A 14,790-nucleotide genomic window follows, 5' to 3' on the forward strand; every position below is an offset into this window, starting at 1 on the left:
CCATCCCTCAGCCCTCGGGCTCCTCCTCCTCCTTTTCCCTTCCTTCTCCCCGCCACCCCCTATCAGTCTGAAGAAGGGTTTTGGCCCGAAACATTGCCTATTTCCTTCGCTCCATAGATGCTGCTGCACCCGCTGAGTTTCTCCAATATTTTTGTGTATCTTCGATTTTCCAGCATCTGCAGTTCCTTCTTGAACACCAACAATAAATATGTGGACTTCAAATATGTCCGAAACGTTACACCTGGAAGATATGAAATTCCTTCTAGCAGGCAAACCAGACCACTTCCAAAAGATTTGGTCTGCATTTATCGACTTACTTCAAGTATAAGGTGCAACAGAACTCTGAAAGGAAATGGTCTCAGGACCTGGTGAGGGGGGAGGATAAATACGAAGTTGGTATATCCCTTTCAGCTCTTTTTTCTACTTTTAACATAGCTTCTGTTTTCTTTTTCTCTTTTTTCTTTTCTATGGCTTACTTCTTAACTTTTTTTTCCAATTCTTTGTGTCTAAGTGTCTATTTTACTTCAGAGTCACGTGAGTGACAACGTGAAGAACCCCGCCAGGACGCATGCGTGACATATCGCTACACGCATTGCGAAACAGTCAGGCGGGGTGGAACGACGTTCCCCCGCAGCGGCAGTTTTAAAAGCCGGAACCTGCAGGTAAGAGTTACTCTGCGGTCTTTTTGTGTTTTCCCATACTGATTTACAGGTGGGGAGCAAATGGACAAGTCGAAGAAAACAACGAGGGCTGCGACAAAGTTGGTGGGGGAGGACCGCGGAGTAGCGGGCAGCCAGCAGCGGCCAGCGGCACATGAATCACCCGTAATGGGAACTGCTGTGCCCGATGTCGCCTCCGCACCGGCCAGATCCACTCCGCGGCCAGGCGGTAAGGCAAAACAAAAAACCAACAAAGTCGTGGACTCAGATGAGTCCGACTTTGAGCAGCCGCGAGCGGCCAGCGACCGTGAGCGCTGGAGCCGGATGGAGCGGTGTGTGGAGCACTTGCTCCAACGTGACAGGCTCCGGGAGATAGAGTCTAGTCACTGTGGGCACTATGTAAAACCCACAGCAGCACCTCTTGTAGGGCTGCACAGTGCATCTCCCTCGTCAGAGGGGAGTACTGGGGGTCAGTTCTGGGCTGATCCTGAAGAGGGGTTTGTAGAAGATAAATTAAGTTTGCAGGGGTTGCAGGAACGTGAAAATCTACTGGACATGGTGTCCAACTTCATACAGCCAGACCAGACTGGCCAAAACCTGGAACAAAAACTAGCTGCCAGTATAGATTATATGTCCTTTAACCAGCTACAGGAACAGGCTGTATTGGACACCACGGCAAGACACTTGGCACCGGGTAACTGTATATCCCTGAATGTTCCTGTTGTAAATAATTGCATATGGAAACATATCGGAGCAGGAGTTAGAGGCATGGATGTCAAACTCCAAAAGGTACTAAAGCTCCTAACAGCGGGAATAACAGCTTTCGCCCGCACAGTAGATGAGAAGGACATGTCGCAGGACCAACAGGATGCACTGGCACTGCTTTGCAACACACAATATGAAATAAACAGCATCAGGAAGAGTGCCATCCGCCCTACTTTAAACCAGAAATTCGCAGGTCTGTGCAAACCTGGAAACGTAAAACCACCAATTCTACTATTTGGAGGTAACCTATCGAAGCAAGTCAAGGAGCTCGATGAGGATGCAAAAACCCTGGGGCTCATAAAAGGGACCATCAAAAACCTACTACAGCCATAAACAGCACCCTTACGCACCCACCAGTAGAACAAGACAAACTGGTGAAAACTCGAAGGTCCGGTACACCGAACATGAGTCTTTTTTAGGCCATGGCCCAGGCCGGCCTTCTTGGAAGATACGCAAACCTCCAACATCAACCAAACCACAAACCCAGACACCGGCGCCTCAACATCAACGAAGGATTTACCAAAAGAAGTAAACCTGCCACTGGTAACTATGGAGGTAGGTGGGTCTGGTTCCCAACAAATTGCAGGGAGCATGGAGGTTGGGGGGAGATTACACTCCTTTCTGGATGCATGGAGTATGTTAACTACCGACACTTATATTTTAAGCAGTATCCAGGGATATACCATAGAATTTATACACAAATACAACCCTCCAGTTCAGCATATACCGAACCGAATGTTCGTACTTTCCGGTAAAGAAAAATCAGAAGCGCATGCTGAACTGGAGCGGCTTTACGCAAAAGGGGTAATTGAAAAATCCCAACAAGAACCGCTAGAATTCGTGTCCAATATCTTTACCAAAAACAAAAAAGATGGTGGTTGTCGCATCATCATAGATTTGACCAAATTGAATACATTTGTACAATATATTCATTTAAAAATGGAAACCTTTGTTACTGCAAAACAATTGATTTCCAAAGGTTACTTCATGGCTAGCATCGATTTAAAAGATGCTTACTATTCAGTGCCTATACGAGGTGACCACAGATGTTACTTAAAATTCAACTGGATGGGACAGCTTTGGCAGTATAGAGCGCTGCCAAATGGATTAACATCGGCCCCCAGGCTGTTCACAAAAATTTTGAAACCAGCCCTAGCGTTTCTACGGAAACGAAAACACATGGTCATGGCATATCTAGATGACATACTTATTGTGGGCAAAACTTTGGAATTGGCCAAACAAACTGTAACAGCTACAAAACAGTTATTTGAAAAACTGGGGTTTATTATCCATCCAGTTAAATCTAAATTAATGCCTTCCACTACTATGGACTATTTGGGGTTCACCATTGACTCAGTTCACATGTCGGTGACTTTTCCAAAGGGAAAGGCTATAGACTTAATAGAGGCTTGCAATAACCTCATTGACATCATTAAACCGTCCATCAGATTGGTAGCAAAAGTAATTGGCAAAATGGTGGCTGCTTTTCCAGCCACACAATTCGGACCTTAACATTACCAAAACTTACAGAGAGCAAAAATACAAGCACTCAAAATTAATGCTGGTCATTTTGACAGACCAATGAAGCTACCAATCAAAGCTATAATGGAACTAAAATGGTGGATAGATAACATTCGTCTTTGTTTCAAACCAATCATTATCAGCAACCCTTCTATGGTGCTACAAACTGATGCCAGTGCACTTGGGTGGGGAGCCACCAATACCATCTCCAGCTGTGGAGGTAGATGGACTGCTCAGGAGGCATCATTATTACTAACACTGGGCATAAACTACCTGGAAATGTTGGGTGCATTCCATGGCCTAAAGTCATATTGTACTGGGTCATATCACCAGCATGTTAGACTACAGATTGACAATACCACCGTGGTAGCATATATCAACCACATGGGTGGAAACAAATCGACATCATGTGACAATCTGGCTAATACAATTTGGCAATGGTGTATCCAGAGACATATTTGGATATCAGCTACTTACCTACCATGTAAACTAAATTTAGTGGCAGACACCAGGTCACGCAAATTTAATGAAAACACCGAATGGATGTTGAATAAAAAAGTATTTGCTGATATTACAGCACGGTATGGAACACCAGATATCGATCTATTCGCATCCAGGCTTAATCACCAGTTATTCAATTCAATTCAATTCAATTCAATTTATTGTCATTTGGACCCCTTGAGGTCCAAACGAAATACCGTTTCTGCAGCCATACATTACAAACAAATAGACCCAAGACACAACATATTTTACATAAACATCCATCACATTGCTGTGATGGAAGGCCAAAAAAACTTTTCTCTCCACTGCACTCTCCCCCCCCATGTCAGAGTCAAAGTCAAAGCCCCCGGCGGGCGATGGCGAATTGTCCCGTGGCCATTAAAACCACGCCGGGCGATGCAAGGTCGCGCACCGGGTCTTGATGTTAGAGCCCCCGGCGTGCGCTCGCAAACTCCCGCGGCCATTCCAAGCCGCGCGGGGCGGTGATGTAGGCCCCGCTCCAGGAGCTCTTCAACCCCGCAACTCGGGCGGGAGAAGTCGCCGCTGCGGAAGTCCCGAAAAGCGGTCTCCCTCCAGGGACCCGCGGGCTCCCGGTGCCGTCCGCCAAACCCGCAGTTGCAGCCTCCGAAACTCCGGGGGTTGGGTCGCAGCAGCGTCCACCACAGCTCCACCCGCTCTGGACTCGGCCAGCTCCGCGACGGTGAGGTGAGTAGTCGGCACCAGAGCCCCCGGTTTTCCTGTTGGAGGCCGCTCCTCGTTGCAGCCCCAACGACAACGGAGACCCGACAAAGAAAAGGTCGGGTCTCCCGTGCAGGGAGAGATTTAAAAGTTACCCCCAACCCCCCCCCACACCACCCCCACCCCCCCACACACATACCCCAACAAAAATAACAAAAACTACATTAAAACATAGACATAAAATAATAAAAACGCAGACGGACTGCAGAGGCCGCTGCAGACGAGAGTCGCGCCGCCTATCAAACTATGTTTCGTGGGAACCAGACCCTGGGGCAGCGGCGACAGATGCATTTTCGCTGCATTGGGGGAAATTGTTTATTTATGCATTCCCTCCTTTCTGCCTCATCAGCCGGGTATTAAGGAAAATACAGCAAGACTCTGCGTCTGGTATTTTGGTAGTACCCGATTGGCCTACTCAACCATGGTTCCTTGTGATATTCAACATGGTATTAGAACCATGTATCACCATCCCGAATAGACCAGACTTGTTGGTTCATCCCATAACAAGGGATAGCCACCCATGCCATAACTATATGAATTTATTAATTTGTAGAGTCTAAAAATACCTCTACTACAGCTGGGACTGACGGACCGAACAGTGAACATGATTTCGGCGGCCCACAGACAGTCCACCAAAAAACAGTATCTGGTCTATATCAGGAAATGGGAGATGTATTGTCACAGAAACAGCATCACCTACAGATTAATGAACATCCCGTCTGTTCTGGAATTCCTGGCAGGCCTCCATTATGATGAGGGGCTCAGTTATAGTGCCATCAACTGCGCCAGAAGTGCCCTATCAACTTATCTATGGCAAGGAACAGAGCGTCAATCTGTTGGGACTCACCCACTGGTAACAAAACTTATGAGGGGAATTTTTAATACCAATCCCCCAAGAACCAGGTACTCTCAAATATGGGATGTGAGTATTGTCCTGACGATGCTCAGGAATTGGTCTCCAGCAACAGCTCTGTCCCTACATAGACTGACATTAAAAACAGTCATGCTAATGGCTTTGGTCACGGCACAAAGGGTACAGTCGTTACATAAATTAAGACTGGACAACATGACTTCTTCATCTGGAAATATTACGTTTCATATTTATGAATTAGTTAAGCAGAACAGACAGGGATCAGCAGGCCTCAATATAGAATTTAGGTCTTACCCAACAGATGATCGTCTCTGTATAGTAAGACATTTGTTGTTATACATGGAGAACACGAAAATCATCAGAGGCAATGAGAAGGCACTTTTAGTCAGCCACAAGCAACCACACAAAAAAGTGACGGTCCAGACCATCTCAAGATGGCTGAAACAGGTTCTAATACAGGCTGGGGTGGATACTAATATTTTTAAATCTCATTCCACCAGGGCTGCAGCTACATCGGCAGCTATGCAGTTGGATGTACCAATGGACCAAATCCTCAAGACAGCAGGATGGTCAGGGGAAAAAACATTCCAACTATTTTATCATAAACCAGTCATTAAACCTGGAACGTTTGCAGAAACAATTTTAAGTTCTGTAATTTAATTTACCCCATAAATAGGGGCTATAATTTTGTGTTAATAAATTTTCATGGATTTCAATGTCGGATTCATGTCTAAATTATGTTGACACAATTCCTCCCACAGTCATTAAGGCAGATGTGATGCATGGACTCGTTTCCACGGCATGAAATCACAGAGCTTTGAAATCTTCACGTAGTCACTCACGTGACTCCGAAGTAAAATAGTAAGATTAAACGAGAACTTACCAGTTCGAAGTTTGATCATTATTTTATGAGGAGTACGTTGAGGGAATACGTGCCCTCCGCTCCCACCCATGATCATATACTCAACTGGTATTTCTTCCCTAATCTTACTATGTTCAGTCATTACAGTTATCTGTGATTTCACACGCTGCTTTGAAGAATGACACGCATGCGTCCCGGCGGGGTTCTTCACGTATTCCCTCAACGTTACTCCTCATAAAATAATGACCAAACTTCAAACTGGTAAGTTCTCGTTTAATCTTACTATTTTTGATCACTCTTTCACACACTCACTATCCTATCTCTTTACTTTTCTTCTTTTTAAAGCTTAAAATATGAAGTGGTACAAGAAATGTATTATGTTATTTCTGGCTTATATTATTGTAATGTACACTACTTCTAATAAATATTGTTATTGTTATTTTTAAATAACAATAAGTCTATGACAAAGAGTGATGATGATAAAGTCCCTAGCTTGTGCAATCCACATCATCATGACAGGCAATACACTGAAGAGACAAACATGGTACAGGCCCACCACCAATTTTCCAGCACCCTTGGTTCCTGAGCCTTGCTGGATTAAAACATGAAAATTCATTCATTCACTCATCATCATTGAAAACATTAGCGACGCAGTGGTGCTGGTTTCCAACGGGAACGGTGACGGACGCACCACACATCTCTGTCCTCCAGTTCCTGCCGACTTCCGCCACTGGACGTATAGGATTTTGGTGTGTGTGTGTTTTATCATCATTCCTTACAATGCTATGTACGACAGTGATCGCAACTTCTACTGAAGTGGACAGTCAAAGCCTTTGTCCCAGGGTTGAAATGTCAAAGACTAGAGGGTGTAGCTATCAGGTGAGAGCAGGAACATTTAAAGGAGGTGTTCTTTTTACACAGAGGGTGGTGGGTGCCTGGAACACACTGCCAGAGGTGGTGGTGGAGGCAGATACGATAGTGGCGTTTAAGGGGCTTTTAGATAGGCACATGTATATGCAGGAAATGGAGGGATAGTGCAGGCAGAGATTAGTTTAACTTGGCATTGTGTTTGTCTCTGAAGTCTGGGCCAAAGGGCCTGTTCCTGTCCTGTGGACAGACACAAAATGCTGCAGTAACTCAGCGGGACAGGCAGCATTTCTGGAGAGAAGGAATGGGTGATATTTCGGGTCGAGACTATTCCTGACTGATGTCACATTGTCACTTGCGGGTGGAGCACCAAGGCAAATTCCTTGTATGTGAATACTTGGCCAATAAACATATTCATTCAATCATTCATTCATTCTTCAGACCCGAACGTCACCCATTCCTTCTCTCTAGAGATGCTGCCTGTCCCGTTGAGTTGCGCCAGCATTTTGTGTCTATCTTCGGTTTTAACCGGCATCTGCAGTTCCCTCCTACACTGTACTGCTCTGTGTTGTATGTTCTTCTGTGGAGAGCACACTGTCATCCACTGTCCCGACTCTCCTTTCCCCAGCAGTGGGCCACCCTATGATGAGTTTGGATGAAGTGCCGCTGAAATGTTCACTCACTTTAATGAGCAATCTGACAGGGGCTTGAGTAAGCAGCAGATTGCTTGTTCTAAATCCTTGCATTGTCCCACCAGCCAGGGCTAGACTGATGTGTTCAACGTGGACAACAACCTGGGATCGATGGTGGTAGCCCAGCCCCGGAGTCACAGGTTCAAGACCATGGACAGATCCATGTGCCTATCCCATAGTCTCTGAAACACCACTATCGTATCTGCCTTCACCATCAGTGGATATGTTTAAGTCAGAGATAGATCGATTAGTACAGCTGTCAGAGGTTAAGGGGAGAAGGCAGGAGAATGGGGTTAGGACAATAGACAATAAGTGCAGGAGTAGGCCATTCGGCCCTTCGAGCCAGCACCGCCATTTAATGTGATCATCGCTGATCATCCCCAATCAGTACCCCGTTCCTGCCGTCTCCCCATATCCCCTGACTTTGCTATTTTTAAGAGCCCTTTGTAGCTCTCTCTTGAAAGCATCCAGAGAACCGGCCTCCACCGCCCTCTGAGGCAGAGAATTCCATAGACTTACCACTCTCTGTGAGAAAAAGTGTTTTCTCGTCTCCGTTCTAAATGGCTTACTCCTTATTCTTAAACTGCGGCCCCTGGTTCTGGACTCCCCCAACATCGGGAACATGCTTCCTGCCTCTAGCGTGTCCAAGTCCTTAACAATCTTATATGTTTCAATAAGATGCCCTCTCATCCTTCTAAACTCCTTGGACTTCACGTATACCTCGCGCTGCCTCGGCAAGGCCACCAGCATAAACAAGGACCAGTCTCACCCCCGGTCACTCCCTCTTCTCCCCTCTCCCGTCAGGCAAGAGGTACAGAAGTTTGAAAGCACACACCTCCAGATTCAAGGACAGCTTCATCCCAGCTGTTATCAGGCAACTGAACCGTCCTCTCACCAGGTAGAGTGCAGTCCTGACCTCCCATCTACCTCATTGGAGACCTCTGATCAAACTGTGAAGGACTTTATCTTGCACTAAATGTTATACCCTTTATCATGTATACATACACTGTGGACAGCCTGATAGTAATCATGTATAGTCTTTGAATGACTGGGCAACATGCAACAAAACATTTTACTGTACCTCGATACATATGACAATGATAATAAATTAATCTAAACTATCTATGATGCCATCCACTTATTTGTCATCTGCAAAATTACTAATCATACCTTGAATATTCCTGCCCTAATTGTTGATATAGACCACAAACAGCAAAGGGCCCAGCACTGATCCTCGAGGCACATCGCTAGTCACAGACCTCCAGACCAAAAAACAACCTTCCACCATCACCCCCTGCTTCCTGCCCTGAAGCCAATTCTCTATCCAGACGCCACGTTCTCTCTGGATTGCATGCGATCTAATCTTCCAGAGCAGCCCACCATGTGGAACATTATCAAATGACTTGCTGAACTCCATATAGACCAACAGCTTTGCCCTCATCAACCTTTTTAGTTGCGTCCTCAAAAGACAAAAATCGACTTCGTAAAACACGACCTCCCACGTGCAAATTATGCTGACTCTCCCAAATCTGCCCCAGCCTATCCAAATGCATATTTAAAATCCCACAGAATATCTCCAGTAACCTGCTTACCACAAATTAATTGAAACAATTTGAAGCACAAGAGACTGCAGATGCTGGATTCTTGTGGAGAAACTCAGCAGGAAAGGCATCTGTCCATTTCCCTCTCTAGATGCTGCCTGACCCACAGAGTTCCTCGAGCAGTTTGTTTTTTTAATTAAAACTATTGCTTGGACTTCTATCGAATATTTCTGTGTTGCTGAAGTCCATAGAACATCACAGTAGGAACAGGCCTTTCCACCGGCAATGTCTATGCTGAACACGATTCCAAGATAAACTAATCCCATCAGCCGGCACATGTATCCATATCCTTTCATTCTCTGTATACCCATGTGCCTTTAGTTTTGGTTTAGTTTTAGAGATACAGCGCGGAAACAGGCCCTTCGGCCCACCGAGTCTGCACCAACCAGCGACCACACACTAGGAACCACTTTTACATTCGCACCAAGTCAATTAACCTACAAACCTGTACGTCTTTGGAGTGTGGGAGGAAAAGGAAGATCTCGGAGAAAGCCCACGCAGGCCACGGGGAGAACGTACAAACTCCGTACAGACAGCACCCGTAGTTGGGATCGAACCTGGGTCTCGGGTGCTGCAATCGCTGTAAGGCAGCAACTCTACCGCTGCGCTACCCGTGGCCGCCCTCTATACCTCTAGTTTCCCACTCTAGTTCCACACTATACCTCCCTTTCATACCTCTAGTTTCCCTCGTTTCACTCTCCACTGACTCACACTGAATAAGGGTCTCAAACCAAAACATCACCTATTCCTTCTATCCAGAGACGCTGCCTGGCTGACTGAGTTACTCCAGCATTTTGCACCTATCTGAAAGCATCTTAAATGCTACCGTCGTCTCTGCCTCCACCACTGGTCTCGGGGGTGGGAGATGATTGTACAAAAGAGGGGAAAGGAGCAGGATGGCTGAGGTGATGGTTAATGTGATAATTGTGTGCACACTAAGGTGGGGGGGGGTGGGGAGAGAGGGGGTGGAAGGCACAGAAAAGAGAGAGATGGAGAATTCTTGAAACTGGGACAATTTAATATTCATGGGCGTAAACTACCCAAGTGGAATAGGAGACGCTGGCCTTCCAGTTTACATTTGGCCACACTCTGGTAATGGAGGAAGCAAAGCACAGAAAGGTGGGTGTGGGAGTGGTGAAGAGAGTTAAAATGGTCAGCAACAGTGACGGCATGGTGGTGAAGCAACTAGAGTTGCAGCCTCACAGTGACAGAGGCCTGGGTCTGATAGCCACATACACAGCACCCAGCCTTGGGTGCTGCGTTTGTGGAGTTTGCATGTCAATAGACAATAGACAATAGGTGCAGGAGTAGGCCATTCGGCCCTTCGAGCCAGCACCGCCATTCAATGTGATCATGGCTGATCATCCCCTATCAGTACCCTGTTCCTGCCTTCTCCCCATATCTAGCTCTCTCTTGAAAGCATCCAGAGAACCGGCCTCCACTACCCTCTGAGGCAGAGAATTCCACAGACTCACCACTCTCTGTGAGAAAAAGTGTTTCCTCATCTCTGTTCTAAATGGCTTACTCCTTATTCTTAAACTGTGGCCCCTGGTTCTGTACTCCCCCAACATCGGGAACATGTTTCCTGCCTCTAGCGTGTCCAAACCTTTAATAATCTTATCTGTTTCAATAAGATCCTCTCTCATCCTTCTAAATTCCAGAGTATACAAGCCCAGCCGCTCCATTCTATCAACATATGACAGTCCTGCCATCCCGGGAATTAACCTTGTGAACCTACGCTGCACTCCCTCAATAGCAAGAAGGTCCTTCCTCAAATCTGGAGACCAAAACTGCACACAATACTCCAGGTGTGGTCTCACCAGGGCCCTGTGCAACTGCAGAAGGACTTCTTTGCTCCTATACTCAACTCATGTCCTATCACATGGTCTTGCAGCTGAGACACCACAATTTGGTTAACCTTGATTGTTCGAATGTGCACCCTAAACAAGGGAGTTTTAAAGATAGACAAAAATGCAGGAGAAACTCAGTGGGTAAGGCAGCATCTATGGAGCGAAGGAATAGGTGGCGTTTCGGGTCGAGACCCTTCTTCAGAGTTCTAAAGGGAGTTTTCAGGGAGTTTTAAAAATTACTTTCATTGAAAATAATAAGCCCTGTAAAAGACAAATATCTTTATCTTAGTCAGAAATGTTTTAGCTATTTAGAAGTTTTGTTTATATTTCCATAATCCACCAAAGTTAGGCCATTGGATGAATACTAATTATTGGTCTGAAATTTACCAGAGGATCTAATTAATTGCTTTTAATAGGCATTGCTTTCAATATGTTTGTAGCCCCAGACAATATATAAGCGATTTCATTTTGCAATAGTGAAGCAAATTGATGAAACATGTATTCAAATCTATCAGTATAATAGGCAGCATCTGTGGAAGGAGAAATACTTAACATAACGTTTCAGCTCAAGGATCCTTCATTTTTATTTAGCTTAGTTTGGAGATTCAGCGCAGAAACAGGCCCTTCGGCCCACTGAGTCTGCGCCGACCAGCAATCTCCACACATTAACACACTAGGGACAATTTACAAATTTTACCTTAGCCAATTAACCTACAAACTTGTATGTCTTTGGAGTGTGGGAGGAAACTGGAGCACCTGGAGAAAACCCACACAGGTCACAGGGTGAACGTACAACACTTCACACAGACAGCACCTGCGGTCAGGATCGAACCCACGTCTCTGGTGCTGTAAGGCAGCAACTCTACCGCTGCACCACCGTGACGCCCTACTAACATTACTAAAAATACATGAAAACATGTCTGAAAGCTGGAAAACAAAAGTAGGGGCAGGAAAGAGAAGTGAGGGCTGGTCAAACGCTGGCAAGTGATAGGTGAATGTATTGAGGAGATGGTTCGCTTGGCAGATGAGTGGAGTAAGTGACAAAGGTTCGAGGTGAAAAGGAGACAAAAGCGCGTCAGATAAGGAAAGAAGAGTAGGTGAAAATTACAGCTTGAGGGAAGGTATGCATGTATAATAATAATAATAATGGATGGGATTTATATAGCGCCTTTCTAATACTCAAGGCGCTTTACATCGCATTATTCATTCACTCCTCAGTCACACTCAGTGGTGGTAAGCTACTTCTGTAGCCACAGCTGCCCTGGGGTAGACTGACGGAAGCGTGGCTGCCAATCTGCGCCTACGGCCCCTCCGACCACCACCAATCACTCACACACATTCACACACATTCACACACAGGCAAAGGTGGGTGAAGTGTCTTGCCCAAGGACACAGTATGGGGCAGGGAGATGGTAAAGAAGGGAGGATAAAAGAGGAAAGGGGGCTCGGTGATGGGGGACATGTGAATGGAGGAAGGGGAAAGGCTAGAGTGGCTGGGGGTTGGGGTTGGAGAAATGTGGGTGCAGTGCGATGGTTGGGGGAACATGAGAAACAGAGATAAACAGGGTAGGAGTGTACTACCAGGAGGTCTTATCTTTGTCGCCATGAAACATAACCATTGATAATCTCTGACACTACTTTAAAATAGACTACTCAGGTGTGCACCGTAATAGTTTTGAGGTTTAACTTCATATTAGCCATACCTTCTGAGAAATATTTCAACTTTCCTTTTGTATGATACACTAGCAATTCCTGCATTTTCCAGAAGCATTAATATTGGGCATGTTTAAGAAAGAACTGCAGATGCTGGAAAAATCGAAGGTAGACAAAAATGCTGGAGAAACTCAGCGGGTGAGGCAGCATCTATGGAGAGAAGGAATAGGCGACGTTTCGGGCCGAGACCCTTCTTCAGACTGAGAACTGCAGATCAGTTTGAAGAACGGTCTCGACCCGAAACGTCGCCTATTCCTTTTCTCCATGGATGCTGCCTGTCCCGCTGGGTTTCTCCAGCATTTTTGTCTACCTTTAATATTGGGCATGAAACTTTAAATTAGTAAAATCCAAACTCATCTCCACAGAGAGGATTCTAATTATACAGTAAAACTTACTTGAGCAGATTTTGGATCATATCTTGTAAAGCACAAAAAAGTAGGAATATCATTTTCTATTCACAGATTTTAACACAAGTAATGATCATTTCTTACCTGTGACCTTCCCCTTGCGATCGTTTGGATGATCCCAAGATGCAGTCACTGCCGTTCCTTTTTCACCCAGTGGCTTCACCTCAAAGTTCCCAGGAATGGCAGAAGGAACTGCATTTGCAAGTCAACAGGATTCAGAATTTCCCGCAAAGAATAAGGTAGAAAAACTTCAATTAAGTTTTATTAAAAGACGGGGCTCACAAACTTAATACATTTTATAACTTATTTAACTTAATACAATCCATATCCAGAGTTCACTGACAGTTAATATCTTTTATGATTTATCTGGGATTGAGATGGGATCCAGGGCAATGGTAGCCAATTGTCTAGAAGGCAGAAAAACAGCGGGTGGTGGTCAAGCGATGTTTTGCAGACTGGAAGCCTGAGGAAACAAGTGATGTCCCACAGGAATCGATGTGTCGGAAGGAACTGCAGATGCAGGTTTAAACCGAAGATAGACACAAAATGCTGGAGTAACTCAGCGGGGCTTGGTTCGGCAACTTGGTTCGCCCAGGAGCGGTAAAGACTGCAAAAAGTTGTAAACACTACCCCAGTCCATCATCGGCTCTGAGCTCACTACCATCGAGGGGATCTATCGCAGTCGCTGTCTCAAAAAGGCTGGCAGCATCAACAAGGATCCACACCATCCTGGCCACTCACTCATCTCCCTGCTGCCTTCAGGCAGAGGGTACAGGAGCCTGAAGACTGCAACATCCAGGTTCAGGAATAGCTGCTTCCCCACAGCCATTAAACTCAACTCAAAGAAAACATTAATAGCCCATTGCACTTTATCTGAATATTTATGTGTGTATATATATTTCAATAGTATATGGACACACTGATCTGTTCTGTATTTATTTATGCCTACTATATTCTGTTATGCTGAAGCAAAGCAAGAATTTCAATGTCCTATCTGGGACATGACAATAAACTCTCTTGAATCTTGAATCTCTTGGGACAGGCAGCACCTCTGGAGAGAAGGAATGCGCGATGTTTCGGGTCGAGACCCTTCTTCAGACTGAGTGTCAGGGGAGAGGGAAATGAGAGATATGGAAGGATAAGGTGTGAAAACGACAGATCATAGGGGAACAAAGATTATGGAAAATGTGGAATGGTTCATTGTTAGACGGGAAAGGTGACAACGTGGCATACCCAAGTACGGGGAGAAAGTGGGAATAAGACGAAGGATATGCCTTGATTGTATTGAATGACAGAGAAACAAATTATAGTCCAAATGCACCAGTATTTTGATGTTAAATCGCTTGGTAAATTTTAACACTTTTTCAGTTTGGGGCTAAAAAACTTGTCTATGCCTGGAAACGTAGTTTTTTTCACAATAACTCATTGGGTGACGTATCTCCACAGCACCTGGAAGCAAATAGCTTTAATGTGCAGTTATCAAGACCACACCTGTGCAATTAGTTGCATGTCACCTCAAATATTTTATGATTTTTGTGGAGGGGTTTTGTGTTTTTTTATGACTGTTGGCAGATCAATTTTCCTCCTGGGATAAATCAAGTTCTATCGTATCGTAAAGAATTTTAGCAATGCATTCGGCAGTGGTGGTGGCATTCTGTTGGGTTATCTCAAATGACCTGGGTAACAAAATAGTTCCAAAATTTCAACTCGTATTGCTGAAAGATGCATTAATAAGCTGATATT

At 45.2% G+C, this 14,790-nt stretch overlaps 1 protein-coding gene across 3 annotated transcripts in view; it reads right to left on the minus strand.

Moving 5' to 3' along the window:
• Positions 1-14,790, minus strand: part of fndc1 (fibronectin type III domain containing 1) — a 215,133-nt gene that overhangs the window by 108,929 nt on the left and 91,414 nt on the right. For all 3 annotated transcript variants that reach the window (XM_033025078.1, XM_033025077.1, XM_033025076.1), the window contains exon 8: positions 13,132-13,239. In XM_033025078.1, coding sequence (XP_032880969.1) covers positions 13,132-13,239 — 108 coding nt within the window. The remainder of the gene's footprint in view (positions 1-13,131; positions 13,240-14,790) is intronic.

The sequence above is a fragment of the Amblyraja radiata genome, chromosome 8 (assembly GCF_010909765.2).
Source record: "Amblyraja radiata isolate CabotCenter1 chromosome 8, sAmbRad1.1.pri, whole genome shotgun sequence".
NCBI lineage: Eukaryota > Metazoa > Chordata > Chondrichthyes > Rajiformes > Rajidae > Amblyraja > Amblyraja radiata.